Raw genomic sequence first — 24,838 nt, forward strand, 5'->3', positions numbered from 1 at the left:
ACAGGCTACCAGTAGGTCATGCCCCACCTTCTCCTCCAGCCAGCCTCTTCACATTATTAGTCCTTTATCCTTGATAGTTACCTTGCCAAGAGCTGCTTGGGAACAGAACCATTTACTGAGGAAGGAGGTGTCACTAAGCCTTTGCACCCCTGCTTGTTGCCGCAGGTCTGCTGTCTCCCCGGCCGCTCCTGTCTTCTGCTCTCCCGCAGGTGGGACACTTAGGTGAGAATTCGGACCCTATCCTTTGGGTGCTGGAAGTCTCCAGGTGACCCAAGGGAGCCAGTCCTCCTTCCTCCTGCTGGTTTTGAGGCACAGAGAGCCAGAGGTGCTGGGAAGACAAGGAGAAGCGGGGCAGGGGTGGGCGGACGCTTTCAGATGCTGAGGTCAGGTGCTCACTGCTATTCTTAGCTCCTGAAGGGAGCAAAGTCTGGTCCTTGTGTGCAAGGATGTAACCACCTTGATTCAAGAAGGTTCAAAAATTCCTTAGTTATGTGCCTCTTAGTACACTCTTTTCTTTTTTTTTAAGTACACTATTTTATTTTTCTTGAGACAGAGTCTCAAGCTGTCGCCCTGGGTAGAGTGCCATGGCATCACACCTCACAGCAACCTCCAACTCTTGGGCTTAAGCGATTCTCTTGCCTCAGCCTCCCAAGTAGCTGGGACTACAGGTGCCCACCACAACGCCCAGCTATTTGTTGTTGTTGTTTTTGCCATTGTTGTTTAGCCGCCCCGGCCGGGTTTGAACCCGCCAGCCTCGGTGTATGTGGCAGGTGCCCTACCCACTGAGCTACGGGCGCCGCCCACTCTTTATTTTTAAATGGTGTTTATTTTAAATGTTCCCTCAGTGACACCTGGGTGTTATGGAAGAGGAAAAGGAGGTCCCCAAGGCCCCTTCATCAGTTCCAGCCTCAGATAATGGAGGAGCTTGGATGAAACAGGGCCCCTTGCCCTTTGCCAAAAGTAGCCACGCAGCAAACAAGTGGCAATGTGATTTTCCCGGCACTTAAGGTCTCTGGGCTGAGCTCCACGGGGCAGGGGGTCAGCCTTGTTGCCGGGGCCCCACCTTTGAAGGCCCCTGCGGCTGACGGGGGCAGGGCAGGTGCAGAGACAGGCCGGGGGCTGCCGGGGGCGCCTGGGTCACTGGTGGGTCTGCCTTCCAGCTGATACCATGAGTAGTGACAGTGAAATGGAAGTGTTCGGCATAGCCGCTCCTTTCCTCCGAAAGTCGGAAAAAGAGAGAATCGAGGCTCAGAACCAGCCCTTTGACGCCAAAACGTATTGCTTTGTGGTGGACTCAAAGGAAGAATATGCCAAGGGGAAAATTAAGAGTTCTCAAGACGGGAAGGTCACCGTGGAAACCGAAGACAGCAGGGTAAGACTCCCTCTGCAGGCCGCTCCTTGTATGTGCACCTGCCCCACCCGGCCGCTTCCAGAGGTGGCTCTGGCACTGCAATGCCTCGTATGACACGGCCTCAGGCTTCCCAGGTGTCCTCCGAGAAAGCAGAGTAAATACTGCCCTCAGGTTACAGGGTGGGAGAAGAGTCTGACTGTGTCTGATCCACCAGAAACCTGATTAGTTTCCAAGTGCCTTTGTCAATGTTCACGTCACTCTGGGGCAGAGGGGACAAGCTCCTTGAGTCCCAAGAGTGCAGAGCTCAGAGTCTGACACTAGGGGAGCTCTGCCAGAGCACTGTCCTTTGGTAGCCTAGGTTCCCCCCTAGTTCTTCTAGAAATGACCATCTAACTGAGGAAGTAGGGAAAACGTGTGAGGGACCCTAGTGGACCACAAGCTCAAATAGCAGCCTCCCTGTATCAGGAAGGCATTGAGCGTTGCAGCCCTCTACAGTCTGGCCCAAGCCCTTGTGGGAATGCGGGGAGGAACTCTGGACTTCATTACTTTCTGGAGTCTAGACCAGAAGACTCTGGAAATGTCCCAAGAAAAGCCACACACACACACACACACACACAAAAAAAAAAAGGAAGAAAGAACAAAAGTGATTAAAAATAAGAGAGGAAAAAGGAAACCCAAAAGATAAGTAAAGGAAATAGTGTCGTCGTGCTGGGCATGAAGGGAAAAGGCATTAAGAACTGCTCACACTGCTACCAAGCATTGAAGCTCCCAGAAGGTGGCTCTGTGCATATTTCAAATAAAGAAGTTGAGGCTTATAAAGCAGCAGGCAAGGCTAAGGCTAAAGGTAGTGAATGGTCATCAAAGACTGTCTAGTAGCAGCCCCGATTGCCTGGCACTGTTAGAAGGCAGGCTTCTCACTCACATTGCCCAGAGATGGGACCAGGAAAGTTGAGTGTTTTCAGAGGCGGGAAGAAGGCAGAGCAGAGGAAAGAAAGACAAGAAGCCTGGGGCATGGGGCTTGGCCTCTCCTTGATAGTGAAGGGCAGACACTTACCAGTGCTTGGAGCCCCTGCTTTGCCTCTGGGTGCCTCTCACCTGGCTTGGAATACTCTGTCCCCAGAAAGGGCAGGGAGGCATCTGGTGGGGCAGGGCTCAGGGTAGGGGATGAAGGGAGCAAGATGTGGGGCCGGGGGTGTCCAGGCCACTGTCAGAAAGCTCAGAATGTAGGCTTACTCTGTGGGCACCAGCCTGGCCGTCCATGCCAGCAGCTTCCTTCTCTTCCCCCCCACCCCAGGGCTGGCCCCTGGATGTGCCCTGTCCTCTGACTAGACAGGAAAGAGCCCTTCGGAGGCGGGAACTGGATTTATAACTGTAACTGTAGCATTACTGAGCTAGCTACAGTCCCCTGCCATTGTCATCCGTACGCTCTCACAGTGATCTTTTTCTGTCATTTCTGTCATCCTTCCTCCCTCCCTTCCCTCTGGCCCACTGGAGAGGGGAAAAAAGCCCTGAGTAACAGAAACAGCCACTACCACAAGCCACCCCGTAACCTTCCTTACCTTGCATCAGCTGGGCTTTCTCTAGCATTGGTCCTTGTGGCTCGAGAGTCTCCATGGGAGTAGATAGCCACAGCACTCTCTGTGACTTCCCTTTCAGACCCTGGTGGTTAAGCCAGAGGATGTGTATGCCATGAACCCCCCCAAGTTTGACAGGATCGAGGACATGGCCATGCTGACCCACCTCAACGAGCCGGCCGTGCTGTACAACCTCAAGGACCGCTACACGTCCTGGATGATCTATGTCAGTGAGGTTCTCCTCGGGGACATCTGACGTGGGGCTGGGAGGGAGGTGGAGATGTGTGTGTGGGTGCCGGGATTTACAGAGATTGGTGCCTGATTCACTGAACAAAACAGGGGAAATGGGGGAAAAGAAAAAAAGGGAAACAGAAAGAAAAAAGATGAGTAAGCAAGAGACGAGTAGAGTAGAAAGAAGAGGTGCAGCTAGAAGGAGGGTGGAGGAGGAAAGATGGGGCCAGGCTGGGTCTCGGCACTGGCACTCGCCAGCCGTGGGAGGCTCAGCTGCTCCCCTCGTTGAGTCTTAGTTGCCCCATCTATAGAAATCGTGTCTTCCCTCCAAGGGTATCATAAAGACCCACGAGATAATCATAAAGGCTAAAGTTCTCATATCATACACACACGTGCACATATTTACATGTATACCTTTTCATCCCATAGACCTACTCGGGCCTCTTCTGTGTCACTGTCAACCCCTACAAGTGGCTGCCGGTGTACAACCCCGAGGTGGTGAATGGATACCGAGGCAAAAAGCGCCAGGAGGCCCCACCCCACATCTTCTCCATCTCTGACAATGCCTATCAGTTCATGCTGACTGGTATGTCTCCGGGAGGAAGGCTGAGGAGGGGGTAGTGGTGCGGGCACTGCTGCCCCTTGGCCGCTGGGCCTGACACTGTGTGGTGTCCAGCACAAGGGAAAGGAGGGGGAAGGCCTCACAGGCCCTGGTGACAACTTTGAGGTTAATGCAAGTATTGGCTAAAAACAACAAAACTGAACTTTTCATGGGTCAAAAAAAATAAGGGTTGACAATTTCTTATGATTCAACCCAACAGGGGAGTAGATAGCCACAGCACTGTAACTGTAACTGTAAGAAGCCATTGGATGGTTTTAATCAAGGATAAGAAGCCATTGGATGGTTTTAATCAAGGGCTTAGCATCTCTGGGTCTTATTCTTAAGAAGGAGGCTCTCAATGTGGGTCCAAGAGTCAAAGTCTCAGACAGCAGGAATAAGCTTTAGTGACCTTTAGCACAAAATGGTGACTATAATTAGAAATAATACATCGTATACTTCAAAGTTGCTAAAATAGTAGATTTTAAATGTTTTCATCACAAAAAAATGATAAGTGAGATGATGGCTTTGTTAATTAGCTTTTCCAATCCAATTTTTCTGCCACCCACATACTCCTCAGCTCTTATTTATTTTGGGTGGGAAAGAGTTTGATGGATTACTTGCAATTATCCTGCAGTTTTAAAAGAGAAAAACATAAATATGAACTCACCTGATAATTTTATTATCTATTTTAGGTTACATAAAATAAAGTATTTTAATTTTGTTTATAATGTTTTTGAGTGTGATACTTATTTTTTTTTTGAGATGGAGTTTCATTTTGTCACCTTTGGTAGAGGGCCCTGGCATCATAGTTCACAGCAACCTCAAACTCTTGGGCTCAGTGAATTTCTCTTGCCTCAGCCTCCTGAGTAGCTGGGACTATGGGCTCCTTCCACAATGCCTGGCTATTTTTAGAGACAGGGTCTCACTCTTTTTTTTTTTTTTTTGAGACAGAGTGTCACTATGTCTCCCTCAGTAGAGCGCTATGGGGTCACAGCTCACAGCAACCTCAAACTCTTGGGCTCAAGCAATTCTGCCTCAGCCTCCCAAGTAGCTGGGACTACAGGCACCTGCCACAATGCCCGGCTATTTCCTTTGTTGCAGTTGTCATTGTCACTTAGCTGGCCCAGGCCGGGTCCAAACCCACCAGCCTCGGTACAGGTGGCCAGTGCTGTAACCACTGTGCTATGGGCGCCGAGCCCAGGGTCTCACTCTTGCTCAGGCCTGCCTCAAAGTTCTAAGCTCAAGCAATCCACCCACTCAGGCTCCCAGAGTGCTAGGATTGCAAGTGTGAGCCACTGTGCCTGGCCTGAGTGTGATACTTCTTGATACAATCTCCAGGATGAAGTCTAAGCTTCCTCTTGCTTGTCTCACAGTAGAATATGATTTCTCTCCTCCACCTTTCTCATGTCTTCTGCTGCAAAGCATACAATTCTACATTGATTATTTTTCTCATTTTACATTATAAAATGCGTCTTCCCATTTAGCCTTTCCTCATGTCAGAGACGATGGTCTTCCCCTCTTTCTTGAATTTCTGTTCCTCACATTGCTCACAGCTGAGTGATGAGGTTTCTCCTGTAAGAAAGGTGTGTCCGCACTTTTTCTCCATGCTCCGCCTTATCTAATGAGTAAAAGATGTAGCTGTTCACAACTCCAACTTCTCTCAGCCAGAAGGATAATTTTTCACCATTTGTAAGACCTTATAAATCTGTGACATCTACAGTATTGATCTCTGTCCACTCTTCCCAGAAACTTTGACTATTCTAAAATGACTGTTGGTTTTTCCAATCAAACAGGCTGTTTCTTTCTAAACCAGTGATCAACTGTGTTTGAGGGATAAAGAATGTACTCAGCACTGTCACTAACTTCTTGTCATGGGATGAGAGGCACATCATTTTTCATATTACACCGATAGGCACATAATTCATATTCCTGAAGTATCACTTGGAAAATCCTTCCTAGAAGCCATAACTGTTGTTGTTATATGTGTTTTCATTGTATGCAATTTCTAAGCAAGGGCTTGAGGGCTTGTGTAGAGTGCAACAACATCAAAAAACATGTCGGACGTCTTCCAACAACAGAACATAGCAGGAAAATCATTATGTTGGACAAGGTCCAGCATAGGATCTGAAAGAGTTTTAATCATTCTACTAAACAAACACATATTGAAACACCATTTGTATAAATGTACAGAATTATTACTTGTCAATTAAAAACAAAACTTTAAAGTTATAAAGTAAGAAGGAGGCTCTTCAAACTCCCACTTAGGGCTAAAGAAAAAAATTAAAGGGGGGAGGAATTGTGTCATTTAATGCTGACTGCTTGAGAAATGAATGGGGTAGAATTTGGAAGCTCTTTTTATGTTTCCATCAACTCTATTTTATTTTTCCCTTTGACAGATCGTGAAAACCAGTCTATTCTGATCACGTAAGTATCCAAGGCATAGAATGGTTTCATAGCTGTGACTGAAGGTGCCACTTGCTCTATGGCGCCGGCCCCATATGCCGAGGGTGGCGGGTTCAAACTCAGCCCGGGTCAAACTGCAATCAAAAAATAGCCAGGCGTTGTGGCAGGCGCCTGTAATCCCAGCTGCTCGGGAGGCTGAGGCAGGAGAATCGCGTAAGCCCAAGAGTTAGAGGTTGCTGTGAGCCGTGTGACGCCACGGCACTCTACCCGAGGGCGGTACAGTGAGACTCTGTCTCTACAAAAAAAAAAAAAAAAAAAAAAGAAAGCATTTGGAGGAAAGTCTATGATGAAAAGATCGATTTGGAGATGGGCGAGAAGGTGTACGGAGAAGGGCTCAGTAAGAGGGAGTTACACATCCTTAGGTCAGCTGAGCCCGTGGCTCTGGGGTCTTCCCTGGGGTCTTGGTCTCCTCCAGTGGTGTCCTACACTTGTTTGGTAGGCCTGTGTGAGACATGGCTCAGACTACGTCCTCACCTGTGTCTACTAACACAACTCATTTCTTTTTCTTTCTCTCTTTTGATCACTCCAAACAGTGGAGAATCCGGGGCAGGAAAGACTGTGAACACCAAACGGGTCATCCAGTACTTTGCAACAATTGCAGCTACTGGAGACCTTGCCAAGAAGAAGGACTCCAAAATGAAGGTATGGCAGGGAGCGGAAGCTGAGCTGTGCTTCCACTTCTAACCCTTGTCTTAACCTCGGAATAAGGAGGCCAAATGTCATCACATTTCCCACACTTCAAGGACAAGAGAGCAGGGTAGGATTTAAAATCTTGCAGGGCAGCTGGCCATCCTTGACAACAGTGTGGGGTTGACCCTACAGGACCAGACCCTGTGATTTCTAAGAAGACAAAGCTCTAAGTCTAAGACTTAATTAAGTAAGGAAGGTCAATTTGTGGGTGACTCAAAGAGCTTGTTCCTTGATGGCAGAATCCCAATGCGAGAGAATCATAGCATATACTTCCCTTGAAACAAATTATTACGGTGGTATGAAATGAACACAGATGACCCACCTAAGTGGAGAATCAAGGAGTTGCAGGCTAAATGTTAAGAGGGGAGACCAGTCTTAGACAAATGTAACAAAACAGCAAACGTGTTCTGAGTAAGATGTGCTGCTGTTCTGGTTGGTCCAAAAGTTGGAAAGTCAGGGTGGAGCCAGGGCAGGCAAGACTCACAAGGTGGGTGAGAACTTTTTTTTTGCTATCATTTTGTGGCTTAAAGAAATGTTTTTTTACCTTCCCCCCTCACTTTCTTGCATCAGGGGACTCTGGAAGACCAAATAATCAGCGCCAACCCACTGCTGGAGGCCTTCGGGAACGCCAAGACTGTGAGGAATGACAACTCCTCCCGCTTTGTGAGTCTGACTTTTGTTAAGACGGGATTTTCTTTGCAGCCCACAAGACTGGCAAGATGTCCATCCTCAGGGAGTGTGGCGACCAGCGGGGACAGACAATGAAAAGACAAAACAACTCAACAGAATGATTCCAGACAATGATACAGCCATGTGAAGTTCAATAAAAAGGGCACGTGAGAGCGTGACAGGGGCCCAGGCCTCCAAGAGATGGGATGGCAGGGAAGGCCTCTCTGGGGGGGCTGAGCCAAGATCTGCTGGGGAGAAGGAGCCATATTTGAAATGACAGAGAGGAGAAGCGGAAAGGGGGAGAACAACTGTACAGTCCTGAGTGGAGGAAGGGCCTGGTGTAATCATGGGACCTAGAGAGGGTCCGTGTGGCCAGGGACAAGTCCCATGAGGTGAGTTGGAAGAAGCTGCAGAGGAGCCTGTAGGCCATGAGAAGGAGTTTGGATATTATTCCAAGTGGAACAGGAAGCTGAAGGATTCTGTAAGCAGGGAAGTGATATGGTTTGATTTACATCTTGAAAAAAATCCCTCTAGCTGCTTTGTTGGCTAGATACAGGGGGAGGGAAGAGCACAGAATAAAAAGGATGGGGAAAAAAGGGGGAAATACTCCATTGAATGGGGAAGGGAGAGGGAAGCCATATTTAGTTAAAAATTATAAAGGGAAAAATCTCCTATTCACATTACCAGGAGACAGTAGGAACAATCAGAGCCATGGCAAAATCTGGTCTTCCTTTCCCCCCACACAGGGCAAGTTCATCCGAATCCATTTTGGAACCACTGGGAAGCTGGCCTCTGCTGATATTGAAACTTGTAAGTATATCCACAGAGATCTGACGATGTCTTGGAGTGATGGGGAACAGTCTGGAAGAGCATCCTGTATTTATTTATTTGTGTTCCAGATCTGCTAGAAAAATCAAGAGTCACCTTTCAGCTGAAGGCTGAGAGAAGCTATCACATCTTCTACCAGATTCTTTCAAACAAGAAGCCTGAGCTCATAGGTGAGAATGAACTTTTAGTCATGTTGGCCCTTAGATCACCAGACTGAGGAGAATTATGTCCTTGCATAGGTGACTCTATAGCTAGTGAAGGAAGTTTATTTTAGAAATGAGATGCAAGCTGGGTGCAGTGGCACACGCCTATAATCCCAGTTGTTTGGTCGTGCTGAGGCCAGAGTATCGATGGAGCCCAGATGCTGGAGGCTGCACTCCAGCGTGGGTGATACTCTGTTTCTAAAAAATATAATAATAATAAATAGGAAATAAAATACATTTAAACATAAATTTTTTTTTTTTAAAAAGAGACAGTAGGTGTCTACTTAGGCTATGACATGCCAATTTGAAAAACCTAATCAAATGGATGGTACAGATTAAACCGCTGCCGACTTCAGCGCTGCTTTGCAAGGCTCAACAGGAGCATTTAATTGTCCTTTGGCGCCCCCTCGTGCCTTGGCACAGAAACCAACATATCGCCAGACGGAGGCACACTCAGACCAACGGTCCACCGTGTCCTGGCAGGGGCCTTCGTGCAGTTGTCTTTGCTTTTTGGCTGTGTCTGCTCAAGCTTCAGATCTCCAACCTGGAGACAGGCTGCTTCTTTTCAACAGCTTGTACTTACCAGTGTGGGTTCCTGTCAAGACCCACACTCTGCGGGTTTTCCTGTTAACTTTTCCCAGCCAATATTGACATGCACCATTCACATGGAAAGCAAGAGAATTAAAATATTCTTTCTAGGGTTCTTAATTCTCCATTGCACTGGGGACTGCAAAGTCTTGCTTGGACTGTATTTTCAGGGACAGCCTGAGTATCAAAAAGCTGTTTAAAAGAGATTTCTAACTCTAAATTCTATTTGGGGTCCAGAAGTCAAAGTCCCAGCCCAGGATGTGGGAGCTCATCCCACACGGTGGACGTCCTCTTTGCACCTGTGTGCCCTCACACTGCCTATCATTTCAGAGCTGCTGCTTATCACCACCAACCCTTACGACTACCCGTTCATCAGCCAGGGTGAGATCCTGGTGGCCAGCATAGACGATGCTGAGGAGCTGCTGGCTACGGATGTAGGTGGAACCACCGAAAGGGGTGGGTGTTCCTCCCCCATCCCTGGGGCCAACTGCCTGACCAGCTGTTATTTCAATGCCAGAGTGCCATTGACATCCTGGGCTTCACCCCAGAGGAGAAATCTGGGCTGTACAAGCTGACGGGAGCCGTCATGCATTATGGGAACATGAAGTTCAAGCAGAAGCAGCGTGAGGAACAGGCAGAGCCAGACGGCACCGAAGGTACAAACTCCACAGAGGGCCGCCAGCCAGAGCAGGGTGGTTGCTCACCTGAGACCATTTTGTTCCTCTTCTGAAAATGATTGATCTTTCTTCCACCTGGAGAGGTGGTTGTATGTTTCTGGGGTCTCCGAAGCCTATAGGCACTGTTGCACTCATTTTTGCTGAATCACGGAATTACTACCCTGTTTCCCCGAAAATAAGACATCCTCCGAAAATAAGACCTACTTACAGGAAAGATAAGACGTCGCCTGAAAATAAGACCTAGCGCGTCTTTGGGAGCACACCTTAAAATAAGACACTGTCTTATTTTCGGGGAAACAGGGTAGTTTTGGGTAATGAAGAAGTGACCAGGGCTGTCTAGAGCCCAGCCTCTTCATGAAGTCAATCATATTCTCTGAGTGACTTAGCTCCCCATGGGCCACATATAAACAGTTCATGAATATGGAATGTACCACATACCAAGGCAAACTTGGCCAGGCTCTGAAACATCTGGATGACCTTCATAGTGGCTCTTTTACTTTCCATAGCATCTTTTTCTTTTTCTTGCTAGTGGCTGACAAAACAGCTTACCTGATGGGCCTGAACTCTTCAGATCTCCTGAAAGCCTTGTGCTTCCCTAGAGTGAAAGTTGGAAATGAGTATGTTACAAAAGGCCAAACTGTGGATCAGGTAACTGCCTCAAGGCCAGGAAGGGAAGCAGGCTGAAGATTGCTGCCCTTATGCTCAGAGCTGATCTTTCCCCTAAAGGTTCACCATGCTGTGAATGCCCTTTCCAAGTCAGTGTATGAAAAGTTGTTCTTGTGGATGGTCACGCGCATTAACCAGCAACTGGACACCAAGCTACCAAGGCAACACTTCATCGGTGTTCTGGACATTGCAGGCTTTGAGATCTTTGAGGTTTGGGTTACTTATGTTCCTATATTTATATGGCTTTGTACAGAAGGGTTAGTGTGCATGTTCCTAAAGGGAATGACACCAAGGTGGCCATCTTGGGGTTTCTTAAAAGAAACCAGATGGACAGTGGATCAGGTAGAGGAGAAGTTGGGAGAGTTTGTATTATTTTAGGAGTGGAGAAGACTGCCCTCAAGCAGAATTTTAAATTACATCATTGAAAGGATAAAAGAAAAAACTCAAATGCAATTACTGATTTAGGGAGACCTAGAAAAAAATTTGATAATTTGATAAGAAGTCAATCACACAATATTTCACATAAATATCCTCCTGCGTTGGGGCAGATGCACGTAGCCATTTATCAAAGTATATATTTGATATCTGCCCCAAACAAGATCTGCTAGGGAAGGAAAAGATGAACTTGCAGAGGAAAAAATATATATAAATCTACAAGGCACACAGAGGAGCAACTATAAGAGAAAGTGCACAGAGATGCCCAGACCATGGGAACTCAGGTGAGGGGAAATACCTGCTAGTTGGAAGTGTAGAGACGACTCCAAGGGGTAGAGGTGATATGAGCCAGGCCTTGAAGAATGTGACCGTATCTGAAAGGATAAGTGAGTTTGGTGAGGGCCTGAGGCTCAAGGACGAGCACTGATGGGTCTTTGACTTTGAAAGAAGTGTAACTGCCATGTGAACATTATTATTTTGGTGTCAGTATAACAGCCTGGAGCAGCTGTGCATCAACTTCACCAACGAGAAACTGCAACAGTTTTTCAACCACCACATGTTCGTGCTGGAGCAGGAGGAGTACAAGAAGGAAGGTATCGAGTGGACGTTTATTGACTTCGGCATGGACCTGGCCGCCTGCATCGAGCTCATCGAGAAGGTATCCTGTCCTACCCACCCAGTGACTACTTCTCATTAGCTCTGCTTCTTGTCACTGCAGCTCATACTTATCCTTACACACTTCATCTTGCCCTAAATCCAGCCTATGGGCATCTTCTCCATCTTGGAAGAGGAGTGCATGTTCCCCAAGGCAACAGACACCTCCTTCAAGAACAAGCTGTATGACCAGCACTTGGGCAAGTCTGCCAACTTCCAGAAGCCCAAGGTTGTCAAAGGCAGGGCAGAGGCGCACTTCTCGCTGATTCACTATGCAGGCACCGTGGACTACAGTGTCTCGGGCTGGCTGGAGAAGAACAAGGACCCCCTGAACGAGACTGTTGTTGGGCTGTACCAGAAGTCCTCCAACAGGCTCCTGGCACACCTCTATGCCACTTTTGCCACAGCAGATAGTAAGTACAGAAAATGCCCCCTCCATTTGTCACACAGCATCGGAAAAAACTTTACAGATCTACTTACAAAACATGCCCTTCTTTATTTCTCTCAGCTGATAGTGGAAAGAAGAAAGTTGCCAAGAAGAAAGGTTCTTCCTTCCAAACTGTCTCTGCCCTTTTCAGGGTAAGAAAAATGCAAGTTCATTTACTTGTAATTGGTTTAAGTCATATAAAAATAATTAATGCAGACATTTTAAACTTGCTTTATTCAAGGGTAATAATGTCATCTTAATCTGAGTACTGCCACTTAGTGAGATGGAGTAACAGAGTGATAATGTCTGAATGAGGTCTAACCAGTATGGGACCAGAATTTCATTATCATTCTGTACTGCAGGTAGCTGGGTTGGCTGGCCTGGGAGGTGAGGTCCCAGTATGAACTCTCCAGTTTGCCTTAAGGACACAAGCAATAGACCACCGGGCTCCTAGTAGAGCCAGATACATCTTCTGAATTGATTTCAGAAAGCATTTTGTACTTGGAGAGCCTCTGGTTCACTGGCAGGCAAAAGATTATTACATCAGTTATTTCCCCACACCTCTGGCCACAGGAGTATTAAAAGAGAGAGTTAAATGAACTGTTCTTTACAATTCCTTATAAATTTAAAACACACACTTTTCATTACTATGCACCTCTGTCTTTGTAGAAGTCCACAGTAGGTTGTCAAATTTAATCTTTTTTTTTTTTTAGGAAAATCTGAATAAGCTAATGTCAAATTTAAGAACTACTCACCCTCATTTTGTGCGTTGCATAATTCCCAATGAAACCAAAACCCCAGGTGAGACACCCACTGGCTTTCTCGATGGTGTTCAGTTTTCAAAAAATTCTACATGAAGCTGATGTGTCCTGCTTTGTCCTCAGGGGCTATGGAACATAGCCTTGTCCTGCACCAGCTACGGTGCAACGGTGTCCTGGAAGGGATCCGCATCTGTAGGAAAGGATTTCCAAACAGGATTCTCTATGGGGATTTTAAACAAAGGTGCGCGATACAAATATTGTGTATTGCTTCTTTTTTTTTTGGCCAGGGCTGGGTTTGAACCCACCACCTCCGGCATATGGGACCGGCTCCCTACCCCTTGAGCCACAGGCGCTGCCCTGTGTATTGCTTCTTGATGAGATGTGCAGATGCTGGAATTTGAGAGGGAATTTTGTGTTTATAATGCAGATACCGAGTGCTGAATGCCAGTGCAATCCCTGAGGGACAATTCATTGACAGCAAGAAGGCCTGTGAAAAGCTTCTGGCATCCATCGACATCGACCACACTCAGTACAAATTTGGACACACCAAGGTGATGCATCAGTTCTGACAGATGCTGGCCTTTATGTCCTCTTGACGTGACTTCTTCAGGAAAGTGGCCGTATGTCCTCCTTCTCCCCACTAAGGTGTTCTTCAAAGCTGGCTTGCTGGGAACCCTGGAAGAGATGCGGGATGACCGCCTGGCCAAACTGATCACCCGGACGCAAGCTGTGTGCAGAGGGTTTCTCATGCGTGTGGAGTTCCAGAAGATGGTGCAGAGGAGGTCGAGCAGGGTCTTTGCACAAACATGAGCTCTTTGGGGGTGGGGGAATGAGCCGTATCTTTGCGAATAAGACGTGTTTTGTTTTTAGGGAGTCCATCTTCTGCATCCAGTACAACATCCGCTCTTTTATGAACGTCAAGCACTGGCCCTGGATGAAACTCTTCTTCAAGATCAAGCCCCTCCTGAAGAGTGCAGAGACTGAGAAGGAGATGGCCACCATGAAGGAAGAGTTCCAGAAAACCAAAGATGAGCTCGCCAAGTCAGAGGCAAAAAGGAAGGAGCTAGAGGAAAAACTGGTGACTCTGGTACAAGAGAAGAATGACCTGCAGCTTCAAGTACAAGCTGTGCGTGTTTAATGCTCTTAATTTTTTTTTAAACTTTCACTCTAAATTTGATTATTTATTTAAGAAAACAGCATTCTTGGGGGGAGATTTTTGCTTTTTAGTTATGATGTATCATAAAAAACTTATATATAACAAAATACTGGCATGTCACAAACTTTATCTCATTAAAAGGAATTACGGTTCTTTTTTAAAAAGGAAAGTGAAAACTTGTTGGATGCTGAGGAAAGATGCGACCAGCTGATCAAAGCCAAATTCCAACTTGAAGCCAAGATCAAGGAGGTGACCGAGAGAGCTGAGGATGAGGAAGAGCTCAATGCTGAGCTGACGGCCAAGAAGAGGAAACTGGAGGATGAATGTTCAGAACTGAAGAAAGACATTGATGACCTTGAGCTGACACTGGCCAAGGTTGAGAAGGAGAAACATGCCACAGAGAACAAGGTACTCTTCTTCTGGGTCTTTCTAACTTGATGTAGTCACGGCAAACTAAACTTTATTCTTATAATTGCTTGTGGCTTCTTCCTAGGTTAAGAACCTTACTGAGGAGCTTGCCGGATTAGATGAAACAATTGCAAAGTTAACCAGGGAGAAAAAGGCTCTCCAAGAGGCCCACCAGCAGACCCTGGATGACCTCCAAGCTGAAGAAGACAAAGTCAATTCTTTGAGCAAAATCAAGAGCAAACTGGAACAGCAAGTGGATGACGTAAGTAAATAGAGCTACTCGGGAGTCCCAGAACTTCAGGGTTGGAAGAGCACCCAAGGGTCCTCTTGCAAAGCATTTGTCTCCAAAAGGAAATGGTATCTTTTTCAGCTGGAAAGCTCCCTAGAACAAGAAAAGAAGCTCCGTGTAGACCTGGAAAGGCACAAAAGGAAGCTGGAAGGAGACTTGAAGCTTGCCCAAGAGTCCATATTAGACCTTGAGAATGACAAGCAGCAGCTGGATGAAAGGCTCAAGAAGTACGTCCCACCACCACGGGTTTCAGTTTTGAAAGTTACTGGGTATTTCATCTTCATATAGTCTCCATTTCCTTTCACAGGAAGGACTTTGAATATAGTCAGCTGCAAAGCAAAGTGGAAGATGAGCAGACGCTAGGCCTCCAGTTTCAGAAGAAAATCAAAGAGTTACAGGTAAGCGGCCTTTGGGTTTCTTTCTCATGTCAGGTTGCGCACAGTCAGCAGGGAGCCCTCTGCCACAAGCCATACAGAGCAAGCGGGCGGGACCACGGGGCTGCCTCGTGGGTTCTCTTTCTGCTAGGTTGCTGCAGCAAAGATGAACCATTTCCCCATAACTTCCAGTTAAATACATAATTAAAGTACTTGGGATCAACATTTAGTTGAATAGAAAAATATCCTGCATTGGTCACTGTAGGAGTAATGATTGTGATGGATCAGGAAAGATTTATAAGAAAGGAAAGTAGCGACATTCATATTTCTCTGGGGAAAGTTCGGGACTCGGTTTGTCTAATGGGGATGGAAACCAGCCTGTTCTTGACACTCAGCATCCCCCTAGAAACTGACCATCCCTGGGCAACTGGCTGTCCCCTACAGGCTCGGATGGAGGAGCTGGAAGAGGAGATTGAGGCAGAGAGGGCCACCCGCGCAAAGACTGAGAAACAGCGCAGTGACTACGCCCGGGAGCTGGAGGAGCTGAGCGAGAGGCTGGAGGAGGCAGGAGGCGTCACCTCCACACAGATCGAGCTCAACAAGAAGCGGGAAGCCGAGTTCCTGAAGCTGCGCCGGGACCTGGAGGAGGCCACCCTGCAGCATGAGGCCATGGTGGCCGCCCTGAGGAAGAAGCACGCGGACAGCACGGCCGAGCTCGGGGAGCAGATCGACAACCTGCAGAGGGTCAAACAGAAGCTGGAGAAGGAGAAGAGCGAGTTCAAGCTGGAGATTGATGACCTGTCCAGCAGTATGGAGAGCGTGTCCAAGTCCAAGGTGCTGGGGCGGGAGGGACCCAGGCTTTCCAGAGGGGAGACTCTGTGGTCAAAGACCGACTTTCCTCCACTCCCCCTACCCCATCTCAATCCTTTAGGCAAATCTGGAAAAAATATGCCGAACCCTGGAGGATCAATTAAGTGAGGCCAGGGGCAAGAATGAGGAAATTCAGAGGGGCTTGAGTGAGCTGACCACACAGAAGTCTCGTCTCCAGTCTGAGGCTGGTGAGCTGGGGGCAGGAAATCAGAAGGGCAGAAAACTCATGGACTCACACAGCGAGCAGCCGGGCAAAGCTAAGGGAGCATGTGCATTTGGGGGAGAATTTCTGGTGAAGTATATTTTTCAAGAGAGGAGTAATGGAAATAACCCACAGAAAGGGCCATTCAAATGTCCTGAAGTGAGACGACATTGAGATAAAAAAGAACAAGAGAGAAAAACAGACCTGAGTGAGAAGGGACCAAGAATTACCTACTTCAAACTTCGTTCAAAATTAATACATCAGATAGAATCCAGAATCCCAGCGGAACTAGGACTAGAAACTAAGTCCCACGGTGTTGCTGCTTTTTTCTGCACATTAATTCAGATTTATTGTTTGCATTCAAGTGTTTTAGGAGAATAAAGAGAAACACATGGCCAATTTCTACAGGTTCTTACTGTATAATAAAAATGTAAGGAAGCAGTCTGTAGAGATTTCACCTAGAAAATATGGCTCCATCCAGCACTGGTGAATCAATCCTTTACCAGCAACTACAGCCAAGAGAGTGGAGAAGAGAAGTTTAGCTGTCACTTCCACAATAACCTTGGGGATTCAACTCTGTGGTCATAAAGCCGCCTTCCTCCCCCACTTTTTCTCTAAGCATCTAAACACCATATTCTCCCAAATTCAAATGACTGGAGATATAAAGTCCTAAGTAATCCCCTAAGTCAGAGGTTCTCAACCTGTGGGTTGCGACCCCTTTGTAACAAGGGAAACATCCTGCATATCAGATATTTACATTACGATTCATAACAGTAGCAAAATTATAGTTATGAAGTAGCAATGATAATAGTTTTATGGTTGGGGGTCACTACAACATGAGGAACTGTATCAAAGAGTCACAGCATCAGGAAGGTTGTGAACTACTGCTCTAAGTATTATTGATAACAAATCAACAACAGCTGGAAACACCTCCCACTGGGGCAACCTGGTGGGAATCGTGTGGTTTCCCCTGCAGTGTTTACATTCACAATTGTTCTCAGTAGGTTCTATTGACAGGGGTCGCTCGGCTTCCAGTAGTTTACAGCAACAGACACATCCCTTGGGCACGGGCCCACATCATATAGTTTGCTCCCTCCTCCGATCTTAGCACAGTTCCTTGCACCAGTAAGTAGCGTCACACCAATAGTGTAAGAGGAACTTGGTGGATGATGAAAATGTTTCCCTCTGTTCACAGGTGAGCTGAGTCGTCAGCTGGAAGAAAAGGAAAGCATAGTGTCCCAACTCTCCAGGAGCAAGCAAGCATTTACCCAACAAATAGAAGAGCTCAAGAGGCAGCTGGAGGAAGAGAACAAGGTATAGCACCCAAAGGAGGCCTCCTCGATCTCATTTTCAGACACTGCCTGCAGTAGGGGTGATGGCAGGAGCACATCTGGCTTGTATCATGCAGGTGGCACTAAATGCTCTGGGGGGGGGCTCCTCTTTCTTGACTTCTGCAGGCCAAGAACGCCCTGGCCCACGCCCTGCAGTCCTCCCGCCATGACTGTGACCTGCTGCGGGAACAGTATGAGGAGGAGCAGGAATCCAAGGCTGAGCTGCAGAGGGCGCTGTCCAAGGCCAACAGCGAGGTTGCCCAGTGGAGGACCAAATATGAGACAGACGCCATCCAGCGCACAGAGGAGCTGGAGGAGGCCAAGTGCGCGACTGTTTGCCTTTAGAAGAACCAGAGCCCTCGCATAGTCCCAGGGTCAAGGGTGCTAGCTTTAGAACGACTTGGGAATGAATTTGATGAATTTGTCTTTGTTATTAGATGTTTTCCCATCTCATGTTTCTTCACCTGGCATTAGAACATTTCATTAAGACAAACAACTTTGATCTTGGTTAGGGGCAAGACAAATCATCGGTCCTGGATTTTAAGCAGATAGGAAATTCTCCTGCGCTGTGAAGGCATGCAGGCATTTGAATCACATAGATTAGTCGCGATTCCGATGTGATGAGTAGTGATGTTCAAGCAGATTGAAACATAAATAGCATCTGTTTCTCTTTCATATTTGTTAAGGAAAAAACTTGCTCAGCGTCTTCAAGATTCTGAGGAACAGGCTGAGGCGGTGAATGCTAAATGTGCTTCCTTGGAGAAGACCAAGCAGAGGCTGCAGGGAGAGGTGGAGGACCTGATGGTCGACGTGGAAAGAGCCAACTCCCTGGCTGCCGCTCTGGACAAGAAGCAGAGGAACTTCGACAAGGTGTGGGGTCAGCTCCGTGCTGGCTGAATGCCATGATGCAGGGGGATTTCTAGTAGTCACGGAAGGAGGAGGCTGGGTCCCAGCCTGACTCTACCCCCACCAGCAGTGTGACCATGGGCCAGCTCCTGAACCCCACCCCGGCTTGGACTCCCTCATCTGTCAAACAGAATGGGAAAGGGATGCAGGTCGAGGACCTCCTCCAACAGTGTGGGTGGAGAGAAGTCTGCGTCACTGCTCAGCTCCAGACATCTTCCCTCCCCCCAGCCTGGTGCTCTGTGAAGGTGGCTGACATGAAGGTGGCTGACATGGCAGACTCTGACTTGGGTACTGCTGGGGCCATTCTGGAAGCCCCCATTCTGATGGCAGATAAGCTTGATTCAAACCAATGTTTTAATAAAATACTTGGAAGTGCAGGGACATTTTATTTTATTTTATTATTTTTTTTGAGACAAAGTCTCACTTTGTCACCCTCAGTAGAGTGCTGATAGCTCACAGCAATCTCAAAATCTTGGGCTCAAGAGATTCTCTTGCCTCAGCCTCGTGAGTAGCTGGGACTGCAGGTGCCTGCCACAAAGCCTGGCTATTTTTGGAGATGAGGGCCGATCTCGAACCTGTGAGCTCAGGCAGTCCACCTGTCTTGGCCTCCCAAGTGCTAGGATTACAGGCATGAGCCACCATGCCTGGCTATGCAGGGCCATTTTAGCATTAGAGAAGGGACATTTATACCCAGCTAATTCCTTCTCAAAGGATCTATTTGCTTTTTTTGAGATCACAATTGTTACTGACTGATTACCTTGAGTAAGTCTTGATTAGTCCAATAATCAATCACAAGGATCCAGGCAGGTGATGGTAGCCTGGCTCTACACTTAGTGGTAATATTTAGCTAGAAGCCTGGAGGAGGGGAGCTCACAAGCGGAGACACCTTCCACCCTGGTGTTTCAGGTGCTGGCTGAATGGAAGACCAAGTGTGAGGAGAGCCAAGCAGAGCTGGAGGCATCTCTAAAGGAGTCTCGCTCCCTGAGCACTGAGCTCTTCAAACTGAAAAATGCCTACGAGGAAGCCTTAGATCAACTTGAAACCGTGAAACGGGAAAATAAGAACTTAGAGCGTAAGCCGTTTGAAATAGTCTGAAATGGTCTGAAACCTCCTTCCTCAGGCTCTATTGCCCAAGAGTGTGCTGCTGACCTGTCTGTGACTCCTTTATTCAGGCCCCCACATGCATGTCTGTTAATGTCTGTACAGAGAGTGTTCACTGTCTGAGAGGTTATTTTTGAGTCTCTTTTAATGCAGTATATTATCTCTAGGAACAGGAGTCCTTAGAATTACAATGAACTAGTTAAAAAGCATTGGGTTAGTGCTTTTCATGCCTGGAAACCCATGCAGAGGCATTTATATGCAGTTGAAACATTTCATTACAGAGGAGATAGCAGATCTCACAGAACAAATCGCTGAAAATGGGAAAACCATCCATGAACTAGAGAAATCGAGAAAGCAGATGGAGCTGGAAAAGGCTGATATCCAGCTGGCCCTCGAGGAAGCAGAGGTGAGCCCTGCTGGGGTGACAGGTGCAGAACAGACGCAGTCACGGTGGCGCTGTGGCCTGGGCAGCTGGTGGGCCTTCTCTGTTTGTGTGTTCAAGTCATAGTCCATATGCCTTGTCCTCTCCCTTCACACAGCATGAGTGTGAGGCTGAACGGGATAATATGTAGATTACCTTGAACTTATTGCAGAAAAACATCACATTAAAATATGTCTAAAAGTGAAATTTTGCAAAATCTAAGATGGATTTAAAACATCTATAAAGTGTTTTATCTTCCCAAGAAATATAATAATTTCAATGCTGTTATTGTTTGACAGTATATTCCAAACCCAATGGCAATGAAACAGATTTTATTTCAGTACTGAGATAAATTAGGGATTTTTTTTTTTTTTGAGACAGTTTCAAGCTATCGCCCTTGGTAGAGTGCCATGGAGTCATAGCTCACAGCAACCTCAAACTCTTGGGCTTAAGCGATTCTCTTGCCTCAGCCTCCTAAGTAGATGGGACTACAGGCGCCCACCACAACGCCCGGCTGTTTTTTGTTGTTGTTGTTGTTGTTGTTGTTGTTGCAGTTGTCATTGTTGTTTAGCTGGCCCAGGGCTGGGTTCGAACCCTCCAGCCTCCGTGTATGTGGCTGGCACCCTACCCACTGAGCCACCCAAATTAGGGATTTTTCTTTTTTTCAAATACAGTTTCACTTTATCACTCTTGGTAGAGTGCCATGTTCATCATAGCTCACAGCAACCTCCAACTCTGTGGCTCAAGCGATCTTCTTGCTGCAGCGTCCTGAGTAGCTGAGACTGTAAGCACCCACAACAATGCCCGGCTATGTTTTAAGAGATGGGGTTGCACTCTTGCTCAAGCTGGTCTCGAACTCCTGTGCTCACACTACCCACCCACCTAAGCCTCCCAGAGTGCTAGGATTATAGGTGTGAGCCACCCCACCTGGCTTGGGGACTTTTTTTTTTTTTGTTTGTTTGTTTAGAGACAGTCTCACTTTATTGCCCTTGGTAGACTGCCATGGCGTCACAGCTCACAGCAACCTTCAACTCCTGGGCTTAGGCAATTCTCTTGCCTCAGCCTTCTGACTAGCTGGGATTACAGGCGCCGGCCACAATGCCTAGCTATTTTTTTGTTGAGGTTGTCATCATTGTTGTTTAGCTGGCCCAGGCGCCTGCCACAACATCTGGCTATTTTTTTGCTGCAGTTTGGCCTGGGCCAGGTTTGAATCCACCACCCTCCGTATAGAGGGCCAGCTCCCTACCCACTGAGCTACAGGCACCGCCCAGGGATTTTTTTTTTTTTTTAAAGTAGTTCTGAATATTCTAAAGTTAGATTTAGGACTCTCCCACTGCAGTATTGTTCCTGGAGGGCAGTGGCACTGTTGTGTTTTGTTCCTTAAAGGCTGCTCTCGAGCACGAAGAAGCCAAGATCCTCCGAATCCAGCTTGAATTGACACAAGTGAAATCAGAAATTGATAGGAAGATTGCTGAGAAAGAGGAAGAGACCGAGCAGCTGAAGAGGAACTACCAGAGAACGGTAGAAACCATGCAGAGCGCCCTGGACGCCGAGGTGAGGAGCAGGAACGAGGCCGTCCGGATCAAGAAGAAGATGGAGGGGGACCTGAACGAAATCGAGATCCAGCTGAGCCACGCCAACCGCCAGGCTGCAGAGACCCTCAAACACCTCAGGGGCGTGCAGGGACAGCTGAAGGTTTGAGACAGCTCCCTTGGGTGGGGAGGGAGCTCTCCCGGCCTTCATACTCAGAGGGTAGACAAGGCCCATGGCCTTACAGCCTCAACGTCAAATACTGTTTTCCTCTTTTCTCTGGCTAGGACACCCAGATCCACCTGGATGACGCTCTCCGGGGCCAGGAGGACCTGAAGGAGCAGCTGGCAATCATGGAACGCAGAGCCAACCTGCTGCAGGCCGAGGTGGAGGAGCTGCGGGCCACTCTGGAGCAGACGGAGAGAGCCCGGAAACTGGCGGAGCAGGAGCTCTTGGACTCCAATGAGAGAGTGCAGCTGCTGCACACCCAGGTGAGGGTGCACACCCAGGGGAGGGCCAGGGAAGAGGCGATGTGAGGGTCTCAACTCAGACACACCCTGGTGACTTCCCTGCTCTTGCCATAGAACACCAGCCTCATCCACACCAAGAAGAAGCTGGAGACAGACCTCACGCAGCTCCAGAGCGAGGTGGAAGATGCCAGCAGGGACGCTAGGAATGCAGAAGAGAAGGCGAAGAAGGCCATCACCGACGTAAGGCGTCACCGTCCTGTCCTTGACTGCCAGGGCGATAGTCTTTTCAAGTCCCCATTTTCCTCCCCCCACCCCATAGCTCACATTAGGCAGATGAGGTCTCTCCCAGACACACCTGGTGTATGTTTTGTCTCCAAACTGCTCCCACCTCCCCTCAAATTCACCTGTTCCCTTTGGCACATATAAAAGGGAGACAGAGGAAAAGGAGAGAGACCATCTCCTGTTCGTTCTGCTCAAGAACAAAACAAGCGTGCTCTTCTTTCCTTCAAGTCTGACTCATTCTAAATATGACAATGAGACCTTCAGATGCCAACAGGCACCAGAGTTCTCCCACCTCCTCCTAACTTTCCTGGGTCTGGGCAGCCTTCTCCCTGCGAGCCGTGTCCCAGTGGTGCCCCCTACTGCCTGATGTGAGAACTGTACCTCCAAGCTCTCCCCCATGTCCACACACCACCTGGATCCTCACTGTCCCCAAATCTGTGATGCCAGGCATCAAATCCCTCTTCTTTACATCTCAGATTCCTTTGAAACCTTATATTGGTAATAATGAAAAAAAGAATTTCCTAGGGAAGGCAAGTCCCCAGAAAGAAAGGAAAGAAACTATTTCCCACCGAGTCTTTGAAGGTTCCATTTTTTAGGTTATTTTATATACTGTGTGTAGCTCTTGTCTTACTCCATGGTGAAGGGTGTGCTCCCTCACGGTGTCACCTACTTTCCTCTTTCTTCAGCATGAGCTCTGGCCCTCTGGGGGACCCCAGGTTTTGACAGCTCCAAGGCACACAAGCTTTGTGTCTTAGTGGGTCTGATTTGCTGTACAGGCCGCCATGATGGCTGAGGAGCTGAAGAAGGAGCAGGACACCAGCGCCCACCTGGAGCGGATGAAGAAGAACCTGGAGCAGACGGTGAAGGACCTGCAGCACCGTCTGGACGAGGCCGAGCAGCTGGCGCTGAAGGGCGGGAAGAAGCAGATCCAGAAACTGGAGACGCGGGTATGCAGCTGGGACGGCGGGCACAAGCGGCACTGCCCAGCCTCGGCCCCAGACCCATTTCCCCACCGTCTTCCTCAGATCCGAGAGCTGGAGTTTGAGCTGGAAGGGGAGCAGAAGAAGAATGCAGAGTCTGTCAAGGGCTTGAGGAAATATGAGCGGCGGGTCAAGGAGCTGACGTATCAGGTCAGTGGAAAGAAAACACAACGGTCATTTTCTCTGTCACTTGCAAATGCCACCCTGGACTCTTCACTAACTGGCCAGGCCTTGTGTGACTCTGCCCTCCCCCCTCCAATAATACTCTCATTTTTTCATTTTTAGAGTGAAGAGGACAGGAAGAATGTGCTGAGACTGCAGGACCTGGTGGATAAACTGCAAGTGAAGGTCAAGTCCTACAAGAGGCAGGCCGAGGAGGCTGTAAGTCAGATCAGCGTGTGACCCTGGGGCAGCCTGGGCTGGGGCCCATGGACGGAGGTGCATGCTCCTCTAACCTACCTGGGTGCTTTGGTTTCAGGATGAACAAGCCAATGCTCATCTCACCAAATTCCGAAAAGCTCAGCATGAGCTGGAGGAGGCTGAGGAACGGGCGGACATTGCAGAGTCTCAAGTCAATAAGCTGCGCGCCAAGACCCGCGACTTCACCTCCAGCAGGGTGAGGGAAAGACCCCAGGGACTGAGGAGCTTATGAGCTGCAAGGAACTTTACAGAACCCTTTACTTGAGAGCTGGGGCATCCCAGGCACACAGTGAGAAGGGATTTGCTGAAGGTCACTTAGCCGAGCAGTGCCCTGCCAGAATCCAGGACTGCAGGTCACAGAAAAGAAACACAGGCTGCTGCAGGAGCATCCTGGAGCGCGAGGAGAGCCCAGTCTCTGCACACAGGGGTCCGGTGCTGTCTGGCGCGTAGGGTCTGTTCTTTCTCAGGGCCACTTTCTCAGTCTATGGGGTGACTTCACTTATGCCAGCAGTTCTCAACCTGTGAGTCGTGACCCACAGAAACCGCATTAAAGATCTGCGGCATTAGGAAGGTTGAGAACCACTGACTTACGCAGTCATGCATTTTCTTAATGTCCAAAGATCATTGCATCCTCCTGAAGGACACAGCCAACTCCCTGATGCTTGGTGGAAGAACTGGGGGCTGGAAATGTGTTTCTGTCCCCCAACTTGACTCCAGGTGCATACTTTCTTTCCAGATGGTGATCCATGAGAGTGAAGAGTGAGCCGGCCTCTGGCTCAGGACAGAAGATATGCAAAATGTGTATTTTCATGTTCCTGACCGTGCTACTTAATTTCCATGGGACTCTCACATGCAATAAACTCTACTCGGTTTTCACTTTGGGGCTGTTTCATGGTATTCGTTTTCCTCTTCCCCTCATGGAAATGGTTTCTTGTTTGGTGACTTTTATGCCCACTGTAGAAATCTTGGTAAAGACGGGGCTTGGTAAACCCAATTGGTTGTGTATATGTGGGGGAAAAAGAGAACACCCTTGGTTTAAATTTGAGATTAAATTAAAGAAGAAAAAAAATACCCTAAGTTAACCATGGCTTTGGTGGGAGTGGGAGGAAGGGTGTTTCAAAAGAGTCATCTCTTAATATGAGACAAGGGAAAAACTAAGATTAGGTTCAAGAGAACCCTGTTTCAGGCTGACAGGGTTATAAGGCAGAGGCCCTGATAAATTCTCCTCCTCTGCATTCTGCTGGGGAAATAGATCTTGAATCTAGTAGATATTTGTTGGG

General features: G+C 47.9%; 1 protein-coding gene across 1 annotated transcript; it reads left to right on the top strand.

The window, feature by feature from the left end:
* Positions 1 to 151: 151 nt before the first annotated feature.
* LOC128570446 (myosin-3) lies at positions 152 to 24,431 on the top strand. The gene is made up of 40 exons (XM_053569600.1): positions 152 to 222; positions 1,161 to 1,372; positions 3,008 to 3,151; positions 3,586 to 3,742; positions 6,154 to 6,181; positions 6,754 to 6,862; positions 7,481 to 7,573; positions 8,326 to 8,389; positions 8,479 to 8,577; positions 9,529 to 9,632; positions 9,716 to 9,854; positions 10,405 to 10,523; positions 10,602 to 10,751; positions 11,464 to 11,634; positions 11,737 to 12,043; positions 12,139 to 12,209; positions 12,771 to 12,858; positions 12,942 to 13,059; positions 13,246 to 13,369; positions 13,464 to 13,600; positions 13,689 to 13,944; positions 14,140 to 14,382; positions 14,468 to 14,644; positions 14,753 to 14,898; positions 14,979 to 15,069; positions 15,490 to 15,879; positions 15,977 to 16,103; positions 17,313 to 17,431; positions 17,575 to 17,771; positions 18,135 to 18,318; positions 19,261 to 19,426; positions 19,737 to 19,861; positions 21,263 to 21,571; positions 21,694 to 21,897; positions 21,991 to 22,116; positions 22,935 to 23,105; positions 23,184 to 23,288; positions 23,424 to 23,519; positions 23,617 to 23,754; positions 24,295 to 24,431. Exons 2-40 carry the CDS (start codon positions 1,169 to 1,171, stop codon positions 24,319 to 24,321), a joined length of 5,823 nt encoding a protein of 1,940 aa, XP_053425575.1. The 5' UTR covers positions 152 to 222; positions 1,161 to 1,168; the 3' UTR covers positions 24,322 to 24,431.
* The last annotated feature ends 407 nt before the right edge of the window (positions 24,432 to 24,838 follow it).

The sequence above is a fragment of the Nycticebus coucang genome, chromosome 18 (genome assembly GCF_027406575.1).
Source record: "Nycticebus coucang isolate mNycCou1 chromosome 18, mNycCou1.pri, whole genome shotgun sequence".
Lineage (NCBI taxonomy): Eukaryota > Metazoa > Chordata > Mammalia > Primates > Lorisidae > Nycticebus > Nycticebus coucang.

Excerpts from the sequence above, each read along its gene's own strand:
- LOC128570446 (XM_053569600.1), top strand. The coding sequence starts at position 1,169 with ATGAGTAGTGACAGTGAAATGGAAGTGTTCGGCATAGCCGCTCCTTTC. Across the intron at positions 13,945-14,139 it reads TGCAGCTTCAAGTACAAGCT|GAAAGTGAAAACTTGTTGGA; the intron begins GTGCGTGTTTAA and ends TTTTTTAAAAAG. Across the intron at positions 23,755-24,294 it reads GCGACTTCACCTCCAGCAGG|ATGGTGATCCATGAGAGTGA; the intron begins GTGAGGGAAAGA and ends CTTTCTTTCCAG.